The sequence below is a fragment of the Scylla paramamosain genome, chromosome 4 (assembly GCF_035594125.1).
Source record: "Scylla paramamosain isolate STU-SP2022 chromosome 4, ASM3559412v1, whole genome shotgun sequence".
Lineage (NCBI taxonomy): Eukaryota > Metazoa > Arthropoda > Malacostraca > Decapoda > Portunidae > Scylla > Scylla paramamosain.
The window spans coordinates 6,477,389-6,497,325 of NC_087154.1; the positions used below are offsets into that span (position 1 = coordinate 6,477,389).

Below are 19,937 nucleotides of genomic sequence, written 5' to 3' on the forward strand. Positions count from 1 at the left end.
TCATTTATCGTTCGGTTGTGTTTTGCTGTGGGCTACCAAAGCCTTGTAAGGTCATCTCCATCACTGCCCATACTAGTATGACTAAGCTATGTAGTAAATTGTATTTTCAACTGCAGGAAGATAGGAGCAAAAAAATATTGAAATTCCAAAGGAATTAGGATCATCCACCTGACTAACTGCATTGCCAATCAACGCAAAAGGTTTCAGCTTCGATAAATGGAATTCACACGCCCCCAGTGGCCGCAGTGGCTGGCCGGTGGGTGGCCCGCCTGGCCTGCTCTGTGCGCCTGTGGAATGTTGCAAATTTGGTCCGAATTACAAGCAGGGGCATTAGACCTTTTGGATGCGGAATATTTAATCGGTCACTGGTCTACATCGAGCTGGAGTATAAAAAAGGAACTATATGTCTGTGTGATGTATGAGTAACGTGGCAGTATTATCGATCTTCTACGGCAAACATCGTCGAAACACATTACTGTGTCTTTAAAAAAAATCACCTTCCTCCGGCAAATACCTTTAAAACACATAATAATTTGTTCCTTGAAGATGAGGAACTTGATTAATGTAGGGATAATCTCTAAACTGTGCTACTCGTATTTACTATGAGGTGACAAACCCACTAACACACCTTTAAAGAGGCAAGTATGCTTGCCAGGACTAGACGGATTGACAGCCTCCACTCAGATTTGCGAACTCGTGTTCGCAAACTGTCTTTTATAGATCAACCTGCTTTTTGCAGTCTGCTTATTTTATTATACTAGTATGTAGTATACTATATGTTAGTATATATATAGTATACTACATATTTCCTTGAACACCTCAAACACAGCAAAGGAGATTCCAAGAAAAAAGAGAGAAATGTAAAGGATGAAAAATGTGAACGAGACTTCTTCCCTCCCGGCATTACAACGTCAAGTACTTAGTGCGCAGTAACGGCTTCGTTAACAAGACTCAGCGATGTAAACAGGAAACGCCATTATAAAAACCAGGCTCTCCCAACGCAATACAACACAACCACGACACACACACACACACACACACACACAACCCGGAAGACCCAAACTAACCACCATGCAGCCTCCAGGGACATCCCAGACGCGGCGCCAACTCTTTGCGTACTTTAATTAATCAGTTGGGCCGCGTTCATTGATTCAGTGGAGCAGTGCGCCTGGCAGCAGCTCTGCGCAATGCCCCGAACAGCAGCCAGATCCCAAACTCAGAAATTAAGGCTTTAAGTTGAAAGTCTTCATAAATCCCTCGGCGAAGGAGAGAGAGAGAGAGAGAGAGAGAGAGAGAGAGAGAGAGAGAGAGAGAGAGAGAGAGATTAAACGCTAACCATCCAGTAAATTACTGGTGAAAGTAATGTTTTTCTTCTTCTCACCAGTAAATATCACAAAACAGCTATATAACATACACTTGAGCGTCTGCGAGGAGGATTACGAGATAGGTCAACGTGGATTAAAATTAGGCTTTTAATAATATATGTGTCGATCCTTAAAACTGAATCGTTATACATAAGAGTGAAATGAAAGTGGAGATAGCCTGCCTCGCCTCTGCTACAAGCCATGCCTCAAGACAGTGATCAACAACCCCCACCGTTGCTATATAACCCCAGTGTTGTGACGCATTAGATCACTTAGTCTAACATTCAATCAAGTCAATCAGTTGATCAGTAAAACATTCAATCAGACAATCAATCATCAGTCGAATAGTCAATCAACCATCAATCAGTCAGTCAACCAGCTATCTAGAATAATACTTTCTAACACTTCTTGCAGTTACAAGCCGTTTTCCCCCACTGCGCTTAAACCTAACTGTGATATTACAACAGAATCACTCTGGACACGCTTTGAAAGCGCACACACACACACACACACACACACCAGACATACGCATTTTCTTGGCAGAATCTCCTAAAATCTTTTTCCAGGAAGAACTTTCAACTGTGAGGTCTGTGGCAGCTATTGTTTTCCTACCTACCATCGCCCTACCCCCCTCCTCCTCCTCCTCCTCTTCCCTCCTCCTCCTCCTCCTCCTCCTCCTCCTCCTCCTCCTCCTCCTCCTCCTCCTCCTCCTCCTCCTCCTCCTGCCTTTCCTCATCGTGCTTCTCTCTCCCTCTCTCCCTCCAGACCTCAGCAAGACAGGAGCAATCAGAAATAATGGTCTCGCCGATTGAGCAGACTCACCATTGGGTCGCCCCTTGACCATATTTTCTCGTCTCTCACCCCCACGTTTTCTTCTGCCGGTATTTTCTTTCTCCCGCCTCACTCACGTTGTGCTGGAAAGAGGGAGAGGGAAAGGGAGAGTAGAAAGAGAGAGAGAGAGCGGGGGTGAGGGGTAGACAGATAGACAGGCAGGCAGACAGAATTTTAATTAACGAGCAAAAATTAAAAAGAGCATCCGATTTTTTTTTTTAAGGGGAGATAACCAAAGAAAATGCCTTCGTACGAAAATGTCATAGGTCTAGGAATATGAGAATTATTTGTGCCCATAACTTACTTTCTTCTACCACTGGTTTTCCTCTTTTTTTTTTTTTTTTTTTTTGCACGTTAAGTTGCATTCCATAATTGTTAAGTTCTCTAGTAATGCCCTATAACGCTCAATGCCCAAATTCATATCACGAAAGGGGAAAAGATAGAAAATTTCTTCTATCACTACCTAAAGAAGATCTGTTAGTTCTTTCACTTTTATTATCTTTTGTTAATATTCAGAGTGCTGCAAAAAAAAAATTGTTTGCATGGTCACACAGAAGAGAGAGAATAGAATATCAGTTTTGTGTGTGTTTTTTGAGGTTACATAATTAACTAGAAAACAGCAGTACAAAAGGAAATGTCTGAAGGCTGTAGGCAATTATGGAAAAAGAATATCTGAGGAGCTCAATGCAGAAAGGACAAAATAGACCATTGCCAAAGTTTTCCAGAAAATACATTCAAATTTAAGTGAAAATTCAAATGACTATATCTTGACAAATTTTCAAATAATACAACTTTGGACCCTATAGACACTGTGATAGGGGCAAATTATCCACTCCCAACAAAACATTCATGAAGAAAGAGCACTCTCGGTGCGGGTGAATATTTTTTCTTTCTTTTTTCTACACTGAGCTCCTCATTTAACAGTGGACGAGTTAAGTCACATGTAGCGTTGGACTTTCTTTTTGTTGGTGTCGCGTCTAGCCATCTAGCCATCTAGCCGCAACTCTTCTTCCGACACGGGGAGATGATGATGCTCCACTTACGTATGCAACGTCTGACCCAGATAACCAGCTCAAACTCTCACTACATTTCCTATTCGCGATGGAGAACCACACTCTTATTACAGCAGGTCTCACACACACACACACACACACACACACACACACACACACAGTCGTATACAAGATTAATGAAGAAAAAAAATAATGAAGAAAAGCCAGAAACACATCATTACAGGAACAACAAACACCAATAGAAAATAACAACAAAAGCAACAAAAATCTAGACGAAGGAAGTAAAAACATGAATGAAATAAAAAAAAAAAAAGTTATCTAGTTACTCCCTACATTGAAAAGCTGACAAAGCTACACACATAGATACACCTCACCACACACAATCCCTTGCCACTAGACCGGAAGGGGGAGAGGAGAGGCACCTGACAACACTACAACATACAAATCACTATAAAATCCCCGCACCCAGCACCGCGCCAACCAGCCACCCAGCAAGTCCGTCGGGCAGGTGTTGGTGAGAGTGCAAGGGTGAAGGGAAGGCAAGAGTTGTTACCACCGCCACAACAGCTGCCAGAGAGGGGATGCGCTACGATAATGACTGTGAGAGGTGACGGCAAGATTTCATAGTACAATCCTAATCAAAATTCATTTAACAAACACTAAGGAACGCAAAAGAGAAGTATGAAAATCCCTGAATATGGAGAAAGTGAGTGCGACAAGGTAGGTATAATGTTATAAATAACCACTTCTTCACATGAGCACGTTTGGTGAGGTGCAGGAGTGGCGGTGCGTCAGGAAAAGGTGATAGAAAAAAAATAGCGGAATGATGTATGATTAATATAATTCATGGTTAATTAAATTTCTGTTTCTTGAAACTTCTAAAAAAAAGTACTGAGACGCCCTCACAACTAAAGTGGCCAGTACGTTGAAATATCCTTCAATAATTAAAATTTTGGGAGTAGAATTTTTCTGCCTTCAGCCAGGCTATGTGACAAAAAATCACCTATTTTTCTATTCACCTACCTACCTACCTACCTATCTTCATCTACCTAATTACCCACTAACATCAGTCTACTTGTCTATCTTGTCTATCTTGTCTATCCATTTATCTACCCATCTATCTATCTATCTATCTACTTATCTATCAATCAATTTAGCGCTCTATCCAGCAGTCATCGCCACCACTCTCAGTACGCTTAGCAGTGTTACTGGAACTGAGGAGGAAGAGGAAGAGCCACTAGGAAGCAAGCATGGTTCCCCTGCTGCTAATCAATGGATGACTGAGCGCGCATCACCACACAGTCACTATTTCCAGATAAACTGGCAGAATTTGAAACTATAGAAATTCGAGAACCAAGGATCAAATGTTATCCAAATATCACTTACTTATGCTTGTGACACTAATGCAAAAACTAAAGCTGTTCCCGCACATCACTTTTGCTTTATGATGCTTATGTGCCAGCCAACCTCTCTCTCTCTCTCTCTCTCTCTCTCTCTCTCTCTCTCTCTCTCTCTCTCTCTCTCTCTCTCTCTCTCTCTCTCTCTCTCTCTCTCTCTCTCTCTCTGTCTGCATGTGTGTCTGTGTGTGTGTGTGTGTGATTCGCATATCTGATATAACACACACACACACACACACACACACACACACACACACACACGTAAATATTGACTTCCTTCTGGTTCCTGTGTTTGGCTGGGGGGTTGTGGGCTGAGGGGCGAGCGGCGGCGGCGGCGGCGGCAGTAGTGTGTGTGTGTGTGTGTGTGTGTGTGTGTGTGTGTGTGTGTGTGTGTGTGTGTTTGTGTGTGTGTGTGTGTGTGTGAACCTCGGCGTGTAGGCAGGTGGGAGGGAGAGGCCGTTCCCTCCTTCAGTGCGAGCCGGGAGAGCATATAAAGCGAAATACTACATGAACTCTCCCAGATGAGGTAATGGAGGGAGCCACGATGCAAGGCCTTGGGGAGGGTGGTGGTGGTGTGAAAAATTAATGCTGGGAGTACAGGAGAGATAGAAAAAAACTTAGTCATGACTGGTCACCAAGACATTTTTTACTATTACTATTTTTTTTTCTTTTTAAGTAAGATAGGCACTAGCTAAGAGATTAAAAAGGAAGGTAGAAAAAGTCCCACTGAAAATGCAAATCCGTAAAGAATTAAACCAGAAGGCTTAACCAAAATTAAAGGAAAAGTGTCTTGATATCTCCATTTTAAAAGAGTAGAAGTCAAAGATAGGGGTAAAACAGAAGCAGTGCAGAAGTTCCAGAGTTAATAAAAAATAATTTAATATATTTTGGTTAATACCTGATAGATGAAATAGCAAGTATTCTCATTGACAGAATATTTCATACGTGCAGTTTTATATTCCAAACCAACTTTTTCCTTGGATCTCAGAAGTGCTCAGTTTCAAGGCACTTCAATTTTAAAATTAAAAGTTTCAACTACCACTCGACAACTACTTCAGTCTGAAGCGAAAATGTCGCATAATGTTCAATACGATTATATCTATACTTTGAAAACGAAGAAGAGCACAAAAAAAAAAAAAAATAAAAATAAGAAAATCCTACAGTTACCGGTTCCAAAAAAGTAAAAGAGGAAGATTTGCTACATTTCTCACATTTTTCATAATATCTATTTATGAAACGATTTGGAAGAAACTGAGAAACTAATGAAAAGCCCTAATAGCGAGTGCAGGAACATAGGATTCTTCCTTTTCAGAAATAACTACATCAAATAGACATTTCATGTTCAATATTCTTTCGTAGCTAAAAAAAAAAAATGTGCTCTCTCTTCACTCGAATACAATATTGTACAGAGAGAGAGAGAGAGAGAGAGAGAGAGAGAGAGAGAGAGAGAGAGAGAGAGAGAGAGAGAGAGAGAGAAACCCCCCCTCAGTAATATCAGCAGCAGGTGAAACATCAGCACCTAAACAGCGGCAGGTGAACATAATAACAAACAAACAGGCATTAACCCTCCCCACCCAGTATAATACAGCCATATCCTTTGTCACTGCCAGTCTAATTATCTGCACTGCCTACCATTCACACACTCATCAATTCACACTACAATTACAATGGCGCGGGAACACCAACTAAACACACAAGATCACGTTACTATATGAAGCCCATTATGCTTTGCCCGCCGCGAGTTACACAGCTGTCCCACTCTTTTTAGTGTAAAATATCACATCACATGACACCAAAGGATTTTCGCTTTTATCGCAATATTAGAGCTTATGGTAGGATACTTAGAGAACAACGTTAAAAAGAAGCCACAAGTTACAGAGCTGTCCTACTCACTCTACTCTTTTCATTGCAAAGTATCACATCATGTAGCAGCAAAGGATACTCGCTTTCGTAGCAATATTTGAGATGATACAATACGAGTACTAAGAGGAAAGCATAAAGAAAAGATCTGGTTTTGTACAGTGTAATGCTACCATATCCTTCCTAGAAAATGGTGAATTTATTGCCTTTTGTGTGTAGATTTTAAGATTGTTTTTCCCCGTTATTCCCGTTAGTAATATAGAACTACATTTCATAAGCTATGGGTGCTGTAAACTGGCTTTTTTTCCAATATATGTATTTGAAATTGTAAAAAAAAAGTTTTCCTTATTAGGGTTCTTGGGTTCTTGGTGTGAGAGAGAGAGAGAGAGAGAGAGAGAGAGAGAGAGAGAGAGAGAGAGAGAGAGAGAGAGAGAGAGAGAGAGAGAGAGAGAGAGAGAGAGAGAAACCTATTAACCTAAGTATGACGTGCTGAAGTCAAGAGATTGAATAAATAAATGGAATACGTAAAATCAAGAATACTTTCATAAACAAAATGAATATCTATGCACATAAATAAATGAATGAATATTAATTACTAGCATCAATGTCTTTTTCATAATGCATACACATACAAAACACACACATATACATACATACATACATACATAAATACAAACATACATGAATAGATCGTACATACACATACATAGTGAAAAATCTCAAACCGTAACAGTTCCGTTTTCTTTCTTGCCATTCACCCAAATATTGCACTGGCGTCAAACAGTGGCAGCAAAACACCTCTGCGCGCGCACACACACACACACACACACACACACACACACACACACGTTTCATTAAGAGAGCGAGCGTGTTGGCAAATAAACATATACGTTCAGTGACGACATGATTAAATGCAGAGGCTTTATCATATATCATAAAATTTTAGCTCACCTCTCGACTCGTATCTGCGAGTTGTGCCACTTAATTTTAATCACGAGGTGCATGTTTATCTCTAATGGGTATATTTTATCAAGGACAGACTTTTTTATTTTCATCTTTATTTATCTTTTTGACGCCTAATTTTTTTTTTTTAAGTAGTAAGTTATTGATGGTTACTATTTGATTGCATGGCTTTATAAATTGTTGATTTATACGTGCTTTTTTTTTCTTTATGTACGTATATTATTGGTTGCTGTGCGTAACCTTTAATCTCTTGTTTCTTGGTGCCAGTTCATCTGATCCTTCTTGTTAGTTTCTCACTTCTCCCTACTACAGCAATCGAAACCACACCATCTTGCATTCTCCTAAAAATTTGTTCCATTTATTCCCACTTAAATTACTTATGCTTTTTGATAGCCTTGTTCTTCCTTGGCAGATTGATTCATACTGATTCCCACACTGAACACTAAGACGAATGAATTATCATCGTTTTTCATCCTCATTCATAAGTTTATACATAATTAATCTTTTTCACACTAGTTGGTTATTTGTTTTCACTTCAAATGGTTTTGGTATACTTGGTCCTCCTTAGCAGCCTTGTCTTACTGATCCTTGCATTAAACTGGCATCCTCATCCTCTTGCACCCTCGTTAGTAAGCCTTTGTCATTATTTATTCATTACCAGCAGTTAGTAATCCATCTTCGTCTTTAATGTTTCTTGATATTATTATTCCTCCTTGATAATAATTTACCCTTAAAAATCCCATGGTAACCGAATTATTGCCCTCTCCTATCCTCTTGCGCACGTGTATATATCTTTTCATTCACATTAATTACTAATCTTTCATCTCTAATGTTTCTTCGTATATTTTCTCCTCGTTGGCAGTTTCATCCTTACTGAGTCCCACATTAAATATTACTTCAACTTAATTATTCTCTTCTTCCATCATCACGTTTATTTAGTTATTCATAATAATCTGCTTTTATCTTTAATGTTTCTTGGTAAATTTACTCCTTGGCACTTTCATCCTTACTGATTCTCTCACTAACACTGACAACCTAATTATCATCCTCTTACACCATCGTGCATAATTTCATATACACATCTATTCATTCTCACTAGACGGAATTATGTTTTTACCTTTAATGTTTCTGACTGTGCTTGCTCCTCCTTGGCACTTTTTACCCTTATTGATTCCCACACTAAACGCTACTACAACTACTACAACTGAATTGTCATCGTTTACATCACCACACAACTTTATCTGTTCATTCTCACTAGTTATTGTTTCATCTCCTATGTTTCTGGCTATGCTTATTTCTCCTTCGCAGTTTTTATTTTTCCCATACTCTTCCCACACACTACGATATCACCATTCTCAGCCTCTTTCACCTCCTTTTACTCCTTATCCTAGTCCTCGTCTTCGTCCTCCTCCTGTACGACCCGAATTTTTAACCATAACCAATATTTTTTCTCCGCAACACAATACTGAGCACCGCGTACATAGTCCACCAGCTAGAATATCACCATCAGGCTGCCCATTACATGTAACGCACCACGCAATAACACGGCAATATTCCCCACAACATACTCGTATATCTCCCCTTCACCTCCCCTTTCACTCCGCCTCCCCTGATGCTTAGCGTTGCCTCATTTCATTAATTACGGCCTCCATCTCCTCATTAAGACCAGGTAATCAACCCACCTGAGGCATCCACGTGAAATGAAGCCAGATATGTGAGGGTCATTAACAGGTGTAGTAATGCCAGGTAAGACCCCTCACCTGCTGGTTTCCGCCGCCCCCATTTGTCCCAGCGGATAAGAAGAGGCGGACGGAGGAGGGGAGGAAATGTGAAGGTAAAGAGGAAAATGCTGCGAATGGGACAATAAAGTACATAAGCGGAAGGTAAAAGAATAATGTGTTGCATCTAGGCGGTGAGAATGAGAGGAGCGTGAGGGAAATAAAAGGTAAAGAAGACGACACATGGAATGATGAAGCAAGATAGCAAGCAAGGAAAGAAGGAAGCAAGGAAGAAAGGAAGCAAGGTAAGTTATCGTGAAATGAAGGAAAGGAGGAGGAAGAAATGAATAAATGAAGGAAGGGAGGTAGGTAGATAAGTGTGAAATGAAGAAAGGAAATAACTGTGAAACTGATGAAAGAAGAAAGAGACGGGGAACAAATAGGAAAGCTTGGGAACCGAATGATACGAGAAAGGGAGGAATAAAAATCTGAATTGGAAGAAGAAAATAAAGAAGGGATAGGATACAGAAGAGAGAAGACGGGTAGTTGAGAAAAAATTATAATAAAAAAAAGGTAGCAAAATAGTAGTGAAAGAGAAGGGGAAAAAAAAACATGAAGTGATGAAGCGTTGGCACAGGGGAAAAAGGCAACAAAAAAAAAAATTAAGAAAGATAAAAAGGAAGAAAGGAATTGAGTGACATAGTGAGGAAGGAAAAAGAAAAAAAAATAGTGAAAAAGAAAAACAAGCAAAATAGCAAAGACGGAAGAAAGCTGCGAAAGGAAGGAACGAAGGGAATAAGGGGAGAAAGGATGTACCACACCACAGGAAAGAGGTTGGAAATTACAAGATAAATTGAAAAAAAAAAACACGAAAGAAGGATATACATGAATTGATTAAATAAACTCGCAAATGAAGAGGGAAAGAAGGAAGGAAGGAAGGAAGGAAGGAAGGAAGGAAGGAATGGAGCAGAAAGAAAAAGACCTCCTGGTAATGAATGGATGGAAGGAGGAAAGCATAAAGACGAGCTGAAAGAAAAAGAGCACCTGGTAATGAATGGATGGAAGGAGGAAAGAATAAAGACAAGCTAAGAAAGAAAAGACAGATTACAGAAAATGACGAGTATTAAGTAATAATAATAACTGATGTATATAATAATAAACAATACTATGTAGATAAGAAATAAAGGAATAGGTAACGAAAAGTAACAAAAAAAATGTTAGACAATGTGAGATAATCAATTATGAAGAAAAAAAAGGAAAAAGAAATAAAAGAAAGAGGGGAAAGAATGGAGGAGGCAGGTGCGACTGAAAAGGCGTTTGCCAGTGTTTGCCGCCAGATGTCAGCCAGCAGCTAGCACCCGGCGCCCCTTCCCTCGCACACAGGCTCACGAACGCCTTCAATTACCGCGACTTACAGCGACTTACACGAGAAGCTGCGAGGCAATATAGTGTTGCATAGCATTAAAACAACACACATTCTTACTTACACCAAGAAAACAAAGTAAAAAAATAAAAGGAGGGAATAAAGAAAGCAAGCCGTAAAAATACAACGCTCTCTCTGTCTTGCTTTCTGTACGAGTAAACAACACAATTTTGTGAGAGAAAGAGAGAGTGAAAGAGAGAGATAAAGCAACGAAGTGACTCACACAAATATCATCCCTTCATGAAGCGTCATCTGCATAAAAGTGGATACGTGTTTCCTGAAATTTATGCTCCGCGCTGCACGGAAGGACTGGTTTTGTCACTCACACTCCCGCCTGTGACGTGAAGTTGATTCAGACATTCAATTATTTAACTTCTACATTCACACATGCATGCTTCTCTCTCTCTCTCTCTCTCTCTCTCTCTCTCTCTCTCTCTCTCTCTCTCTCTCTCTCTCTCTCTCTCTCTAAATGAATGAATCACTTGGGAATGTTGCATTGTTTTACAAGACTCGGTAGTACAACAAAAAGTAAAACGGCAACATCTGAATTCAAACAGATTTACTTGCCTTTCAACAAAGTGGCTCTCGACAGACAGATCGCATGAGAAGGGGAAGCATTGTAGTGAGCAAGTTTAGAGCAGCAATAACCATGGAAATGTATGTACCTGATAACAAGGGATGCAAAATAGCGGCGGAGTGTGAAAAATTGCAATAGCAGTAGTATACGTATTGAAAAGTCTTACTGATTGACGAAGAGGTGCAGTGAATGGTACAAAAAATAAATACATAAATAAATAGATAAATAATCGAACCTTCAAGCATGATCAATGAGCAGTTGCTGGGCCCGAATTCAGAAACGCTATTCTCAAAGGCCACAGAGATGACTAGCCGGATTTTCTCCTCCTAATAATGTAAAAACATCCTTTAAACTCTTTATTTCAACTACGAGTAGATCCTTTAGAATGCAGTGAAGGTACGGCTCAAAAGTGTTACACAATATAGTTCTTGATTCTCACCAGAGTCCTCGTGATGGTGATGAAAGCGGATCAAGGCCAGAAACACACCCACACCCACACTACCCCATCACAGCCTACTCAAGTTCCACAACAAAGGAAGAACAAGCAGTGCAAGAATATAACAAGGCAAAACACGTTATTGAAAAACAGTAACACAGGGGTAAAATAATGTAAGTGTACCTGTTAGCTTAATATGTGCCCGGCGGTGGTCAAGTAACTCTCTTTGTGACCGGTCGCGTCCCAGCTGGCGGCCCCTCAAGGCATGGCTTTCATTATGCTACTCACTGCCCGCCAGCTTCACTTTGCCTTCTTTGTAGACACGGACAACATACCTTTAATAATGCTGTGTCACTCCAGGCCTCGTTTTATTCAGTATGATGTGTAATTCTCGAGGTTACACAAAGATTATGCAAATTGTTTAAATGAACGAAGCTTCCTCGGAATTATGAAGTTTTTAGGACGGACGGACACGGTGCTTGTGCCTCTTGTCTAAAAAGAACGACTTATCACTGTCTCCATAATGCATGAATCGCTGAACCATTGATAAATGCGTGACTAATATTTGTATGCTCAACCTGGTAACTTGGCAGGGCATTACACGTACTTCACTGAGATTGGTGACATCTTTTCCCCAACTAAAACATTCACTGCTGTTCAACACATCGTCCCTTAATCAAATACCACTCAGGGACATAATCTTTTCGTTCTACATCGTTCTACAGCCATCTAAAAAAAAAAAAAATAGATAAAATAAAATATATATATATATATATATATATATATATATATATATATATATATATATATATATATATATATATATATATATATATATATATATATATATATATATATATATATATATATATATATATATATATATATATATATATATATATATATATATATATATATAGATTAAACAATAGATCTTTTTTTTTCAGTCTTTCTTCTTCTTGCAGGTGCTTGAACAGATGAATATGCAGTGTTTCTAATGAACTGTAGCGCACTGTTCTTCCAAGACGCCGTAATTTTGAGTTTTTTTTTTTTAAGTTCTCTTTTGAGATTGGCATCTTCAGTGGACTTTTTTTTTTCTTTTCTTTTTCGTTTCCTTGCAGTATTTTCGTTGTCCTTAGCCAGATCCCGTCTTACATAAAAAATACCTAAAAATCAAGTATCAACGACAGGCCGCGTCTCACTTGAAGGCCCGCGTCTCTCCCGCACTACAGCTCACCTACATAGACTTCCAATGGCACATGACAAGATTACACAAATTACGAAAGATGACACTAATCATCCTTGGCTCACTTTGACAAGAGGAGGATGGACCAGGGGGAGCTTCTATTCAAATAATTAAGCCAATGGGATACCTGATAATCATACAACTTACACATCTAGTCATCATACACTCAGACATCCTGGATCCTGCACTCAGTCTGTCTCGAGGCTTTTTGGCGCCACATTGACTACACTCATCACAAGCCACATTTGTACCCAAGTGGCCGCATGATCCACTTGGCCAAGCTCCGATGCCACTTATCAGCTTTCATTAAGACCGCTTCGCTCATTTAATTGGTCCTCGCTTCTTGGAAAATCCATCAATAATCCAATGAGTGACTTTGATGTTGTTTAAATATATTTTTTTTATTAGTTTTTTTTTTTCTGCTCATTCGATCTTCGCACTGCCTCTCTCGGAAATACTAAAGACTATTATCCACTGGTAATGTGATAATGAAGGAGCGAAATTAAGGTTGTTTCAATGTAATTATTTTCGTATGCATTCGATATTTGCATTACGTCTCCTCGAAATACTTCTAGCTTAATGCATGTCTAATATTATAATGACAACTGAGAAACTAACCGCATGAGATAAGAAGAAATATTTATTATATTCCTATATTGTAAAGAAAACTCTTAACATTGCAGGGATGACTCAAAAAAAAAATATATATAGATAACTGCGTAATGATTGACGAGTGAAACGAGGAAGGAGAGAAGGAAAACGACTACGACGACGACGACGAAGAGGAGTTGATGGTGGCAGTGGTGGCGGAGGTGCACGGAGAGGGTGCGCAATAGCTGCTGACTATCTGAAGCAAATATGTGTACAACTTCATAACTCTATTAAAACTTCAGCTTTCCGAGGTGAGAGGCGATATACACTTTCTCTTTCATGCATAGTGTAAAAGGAGACTTTGGACGCTACAGGTGAGAGAGAGAGAGAGAGAGAGAGAGAGAGAGAGAGAGAGAGAGAGAGAGAGAGAGAGAGAGAGAGAGAGAGAGAGAGAGAGAAGGAGGCACTGACAAACACGAGCGAGGAGAAAACATTATCAAAATAAATTCTCCCCAAGTGTGTAGCGCGATCTCTTTTTTTATTCCTTTCATATTATGGACACACACACACACACACACACACACACACACCACAAAGATAACTATAAAACAAAATACAAGCCATTTTTTTCGTCATAACGTAGATGTGCTGGTGCTGCGTTTAGAAAGTTATAAGAAAAGAGTATACATAACTTCCACTTTTTTTGTTTTCCCGTAGCAGAATCAAATCAGACAATCGTAAACCTACTATGTTCATAAAATCAAACCTCTATGTAAAGTAATCGAGTATCTTACATACAAAGTACATATATAACGAGAAGCTCACCACTAAAAGGACATAGGGATGTCATGAATACACCACAGTATATGTACTGATATTTATGAAACAATTTTTGATTAGTTAGGCAATCTAAAATACAACATGCAAGATTGTTAACTCTCTGATTGTTAGCTAATGACAGTTGTTACCCTATCCCCAGAGAACCTTAGTCAGCAGGCAGTGCGATATTTGAGCTACTTCATCATTCTCTTTCAGCGGTGTCAAAAATATACTTTAAAATTGCGCCACAAAAGTTTGTGAAGCCAAAGCAATCGACAAGTTAAAAGTTCAAAGCTGATGATTTCATGGTACAAGAGAACAGGACGCCACGCTTGTAGAAATTAATAAAAAACATGTAGTACGTACTTCTGCTTGGAATTCGTATTTTAACCATCCCTTCACTACTTGTAAAGATCCGGTACTCGTAAAAAATAATACTTGCAAACATTTGTGATTATAAAAGTAAATTGCATGTACTTTTAAATATTTGGTACTCAGAAAAACAATTGTATCTACTTTTCAACACTCAGTGAATGTAAAAAAAATTTACAAAAACAAAAGGACTATTACCTAAAAAAACACTTAACTACTCAAACTATCATTATTCAGACAACATAAAATAGAAGATACACACACAAAAATACTGTAGAGGCAGACACTCTCACTGTAAATGAGAAAGAGGAGGAGGAAGAAGAGGAGGAAGAAGAGAGGTTGTAAGTTTCCCAAATCTCTCAGTCATTGGTTGTATTTCCTCCTCGAAAATAATTACTTCCGTTAAGTATCGGCGACTGTGGCAGCATCTGATAAATCTTTACCAATATATCGCCCCGAAGCCCGATACCGATCTAGAGAGAGAGAGAGAGAGAGAGAGAGAGATGAAGGCAGTAGACATGAATTAAGTTTATCGAATGCCTCTCTTCCTTTCAAACTCGGAAGGAAGAGACATAATGGCTGAAGGAGGGAGGGAGGGAGGATGGTGAGGGATGGAAGGATGGGGGTAATAAGGAAGGGAGGTAGGGAGGAAAAGGTTGCAGGAGTGACAAGGAGAGGAGGACAGTGAAGGAGGGAGAAGAGGAGGAAAGCAAGGATAATACAGTAAGAATGGCATGGAGGGATGGAAAGGAAAGAAGAGGGGAGGGAGTGAGGATGAAAGTAAGGTAGGAAGGAGAGAGAGAAAAAAAAAACAAGAGAAAGCAGTAATGGCAAGATTGGGAGGGAGAGAGGGAGACGGAGGGAACGAGGGAAAGAGAGGGAAAGGAATGGGGGGGAGGTGATTGCCTGTTCAGAGGGATGTGGGAGGAGTAGGACAGGAATGCCTCGTCAATTCCAGGGTCTCAAATAAAGAATCCGAAATTTAGAGTGCAGCGTTTCTCGTGTGTTGTCCAATCACCTCTCCTCCTTCCACCCTCCTCTCTCTCTATTCCTCTCCTTCCTTTCTTCCTTTTCCCTCCTTCCTCCTTCTCTTTTACTCCCTCCTCCCAACCCCACCCCCTCTTTCATTCTCTCCTCCTCCTCCTTCTCCTCCTCCTTTCTCACCCTTCCCATCTTACTCCTTTCCTTCTCCTCTCCTGTCCTCTTCTTCCTTTCTTTCATTTTCCCTATTTATCTTTTTTTTCTTTCATTTCCTCTCTCCCACCATCTCCTTCCCTTATTCTTCCCTCCTTTCATCATCTTCACACTCTTTTTCTGACTTTTCCCTCCTTCCTTCCTTTCTTCCTTATCTACCACCATCTCCTTCCCTTTCTTCTCTCTTTTCACACACTCTCCCTCCCCCTCCCTCCCTCTTTCTCCTCCCTCTCCCTCTCAACCTGGACACGCAAATGTTACAACCCTCAACTCCCCAACAACAAACTTGTTTCATACGATATTTTCTGCTTGCCAAACTTTCGCGCGTCGACGGAGCAAAGCCAAAGCTAACGAGAAAAATGGCTCCCTCTTGCCTTGATTACACGTGAGTCGAGCATAATGAGGTCACAACACTGCCGGACTGCTGTATATTAAAGGGACAGCAGCCTCAACTCCTCTTCTAAGTGGATGACGCTTTGCTGTGAAGGTTACATGCTAAAGAACCGATGCTCAGGGGATTGACTGCCTCTTTTCTGATAAGACGAGGAATGCAGTGTTCTCGGTTCGCGCGCGCGTGTGTGTTCTCTCTCTCTCTCTCTCTCTCTCTCTCTCTCTCTCTCTTTCTCTCTCTCTCTCTCTCTCTCTCTCTCATACAGAAACACGGACACACAAAACAAAAGATAATACTTTTCTTCCTTTCATCATTGCAATTCTGAAGCTGACGCATTATCAGTCAATATTTCTATATCTCTACCGCCGCATTTACTATAAGCTCATCGTTGCTAATTTTTTTTCTACAAATGCGTCGTAGTGACAAAAAAGAAAAATCAATAGAAAAATCGGACTATCCCGTTACAGTGATCGTCGCATTGCTGTGAGTATTTGCACGGGAACCTGGTTAAGCAATCCTCCCCGTCCCCCCTGTCTCTCTCCTCCCCTCCCTATCACTCTCCCAGCCAATCACGAGCCATTCACAGTTCTCCATAACAACCAATTAAGTAACTACACACACCCGCAGCGGCCAGCCTGATGCCTATGCCACCCACCACCTCCAGAATAGTGAAGCTTTAAGTCTACACCAACGCCACCTCCAGAATTGTGAAGTTTGAAGCCTACACTAACCTAAGCAGAAGAAAAATTGAGCGTTGTCAATATTAAGAACATTTTACCTTATTAATATTGCAGCGTCTTCTTTTACCTTTCCTTTATTATATTCTTCTCGACACCTCCATTATTTAGACCGTGTAGTTTCCCAAAGCCCATCCACACACGAATAAATAAAGGTAAAATTCTACTTGATGACTGCACCACTTGCCCCTACCTTCCCCCAGCCACCAAAGTATCAATAGCGCACCTCACGTCATTATATCCCCACAGCCACATCACTCGTTGCCTCCCGGAATCACTGACATCACAGGGAAGGTCACCTAACATTCAACTACTCACGTAAGTTTTATAATACTTGACGTGCTCAACGGGTAAACTTATAGTAAGGCAGTGGTGCGGGGGAGAACGAGCGCGAGGGAAGGGTCAACTATGGGATTGGTGGTTCGCCTGCTAGGTCATTCCAGCACCTTCACCCACCGCTCACTAAACAATTAACACTAAGCTGCACGCTATTAGTTGAGTTTTTATGTATAATACAAGCATTTCACCTCCATAAGAAGCCACCAAGACCTATGACAAGGCTGACAACAGTGGCTAGCGCGGCAGCCCTGTCCGACTGCTAGGCACCAACCCACCACCGCAGTCAACATTACCACCGCCTGGCACTGCACACCTACACCCAAACACCTCGACACTTCACGTCCTTAAAGGCACTAGTACTCACTCATTGCGTGCTGAAATAGAGACTCTGGGATGCCCAGAGTACTTGAAAATGCAGCTTTAAGATAGAGCAGCGACGCAGCCAACCACACTCAGCAAAACACGCCGGACTATGAAGCAGAACTACCAACCATTCGGAGAAGAAATAATCAAGGCAGGGCAGGGCTACCAGCCACGTGGACTGCCAGCTGTAACAAAGCACGTTCCGTATATTCGCTTATATGTTCGCTGGCCTAAACCCTCGGAAGGCTTATGTACCTAATGGAGTCCTACCTATTGCTCTCCGAAACTGAGTCTCCGTGCTTACACCTTGCTTGTCGAACTCTTTCATCAACCCTGTCTATCAACATCTACCTTTCCTTCTTGCTGGAAGTTTGCCTACATTCTCCCTTTTTCTAAAGAGGGTGACCGTTATAATCCCTCAAACCACTGTCCTATTGCTTTAATTTCCTGCCTATTTAAAGTTTTTAATCTATCCTCAACAGGAAGATTCTTACACATCTATCACTTCACACCCTTCTATCTGATCGCCAGTATGGGTTCCGTCAAGGCCGCTCTACTAGTGATCTGGCTTTCCCTACTGAGTCTTGGTCATCCTCTTTTAGAGATTTTGGTGAAACTTTTGTTGTTGCCTTGGATATGGCACAAAGCTTTGATTTCCAAACTACCCTCCTATGGTTTCTATCCTTCTCTTTGTAACTTCATCTCAAGTTTCTTTTCTGACCGTTCTATTGCTGTTGTGGTAAACAGTCACTGTTCTTCTCCTAAATCTATTAACAGTGGTGCTCCTCAGGGTTCTGTCCTGTCACCCACTCTCTTCTTATTATTCATCAATGACCTTCTAAACGAAACTTCTTGTCCTATCCACTCCTACGCTCATCTTGCACTTTTCAAGTCTTTTCACAAACGTCCAACCCTTCAGGAACTAAACAGTTCACGCAGGGAAGCCACAGAACGCCTGACTTCTGGTCTCTCTAAAATTTCTGATTGGGACAGAGCAAACTTGGTATTGTTCAGTGCTTGAAAAACTCAATTCCTCCATCTATCAACTCGGCACAACCTTCCAGACAAGTATCCCCTCTTCCTCAATAACACTCAACTGCCCCCCTCTTCTACACTGAACATCCTCGGTCTATCCTTTTCTTATAATCTAAACTGGGAACTTCACATCTCATCTCTAGCTAAAACAGCTTCTATGAAGTTAGGTGTTCTGAGGTGTTCTGAGGTGTTCTGCCAGTTCCCCCCCCCACCCCCGGCTACCAACTCTGTACAAGGGCCTTATCCGACCCTTGTTCCACCTTGTTCCACTCATAGTGCTCTTTTAACAGGGTGGAATTAAAAGCTTTTCGTCTCATCAACTCCTCTCCTTTAACTGACTGTCTTCAGCCTCTTTCTCATCGCCGCAATGTTGCATCTCTAGCTATCTTCTACCGCTATTTTCATGGTAATTGTTCTTCTGATCTTGCTAATTGCATGCCTCCTCTCCTCCCGCGGCCTCGCTGCACAAGATTTTCTTCTTTCTCTCACCCCCATTCTGTCCACCTCTCTAATACAAGAGTTAACCAGTATTCTCAATCATTCATCCCTTTTTTTGGTAAACTCTGGAACTCCCTGCCCGTTTCTGCATTTCCACCTTCCTATGACTTGAACTCCTTCAAGAGGAAGGTTTCAAGACACTTATCCTTCAATTTTTGACTACTGCTTTGGACTCTATTCGGGGACCGGCATTTCAGTGGGATTTTCGTTTCCTTTGGCTGGTGTCCTTCCTACATAAAAGAAAAAAAAAAGAGAAAAAAAATAAAAATATATATATATATATATATATATATATATATATATATATATATATATATATATATATATATATATATATATATATATATATATATATATATATATATATATATATATATATATATATATATATATATATATATATATATATATATATATATATATCTTCCACGTTAGGAGGATTTTAGTAATTACACTTGAGGGATAGTGACTCCCAAGTCCAAGGTCCAATTTTTGAGAAATTTTGAAAATTCACCGAACGTCAAAACTAATGCGAAAAGAGGATTACGTATAAAAATAAATAAACATATAAGCCTAAAATTTCACAATTCTCTCTCTCTCTCTCTCTCTCTCTCTCTCTCTCTCTCTCTCTCTCTCTCTCTCTCTCTCTCTCTCTCTCTCTCTCTCTCTTTCTCTCTCTCTCTGTCTCTCACTCTCTCTGTCTCTCTCATTCACATACGTTTGCGTCATAAAAATCCATCTTTACCAAAATACTTCAAACTGTTTTATCT

General features: G+C 40.3%; 1 protein-coding gene across 7 annotated transcripts in view; it reads right to left on the reverse strand.

Moving 5' to 3' along the window:
* LOC135097264 (uncharacterized) overlaps positions 1–17,749 on the reverse strand; it is a 177,251-nt gene extending 159,502 nt beyond the window's left edge. For 5 of the 7 annotated variants that reach the window (XR_010265547.1, XR_010265545.1, XR_010265559.1 and 2 more), the window contains exon 1: positions 17,636–17,749. Coding sequence is in view for 1 of the 7 variants with exons in the window: in XM_063999079.1 (XP_063855149.1) it covers positions 2,187–2,189 (3 nt within the window). In the remaining 6 variants the exon portion in view is untranslated. Of the gene's footprint in view, positions 1–2,186; positions 2,279–17,635 lie in introns of all 7 variants that reach the window. The other 2 variants (XM_063999079.1, XR_010265552.1) reach the window with 2 other exon arrangements.
* Positions 17,750–19,937: the final 2,188 nt, after the last annotated feature.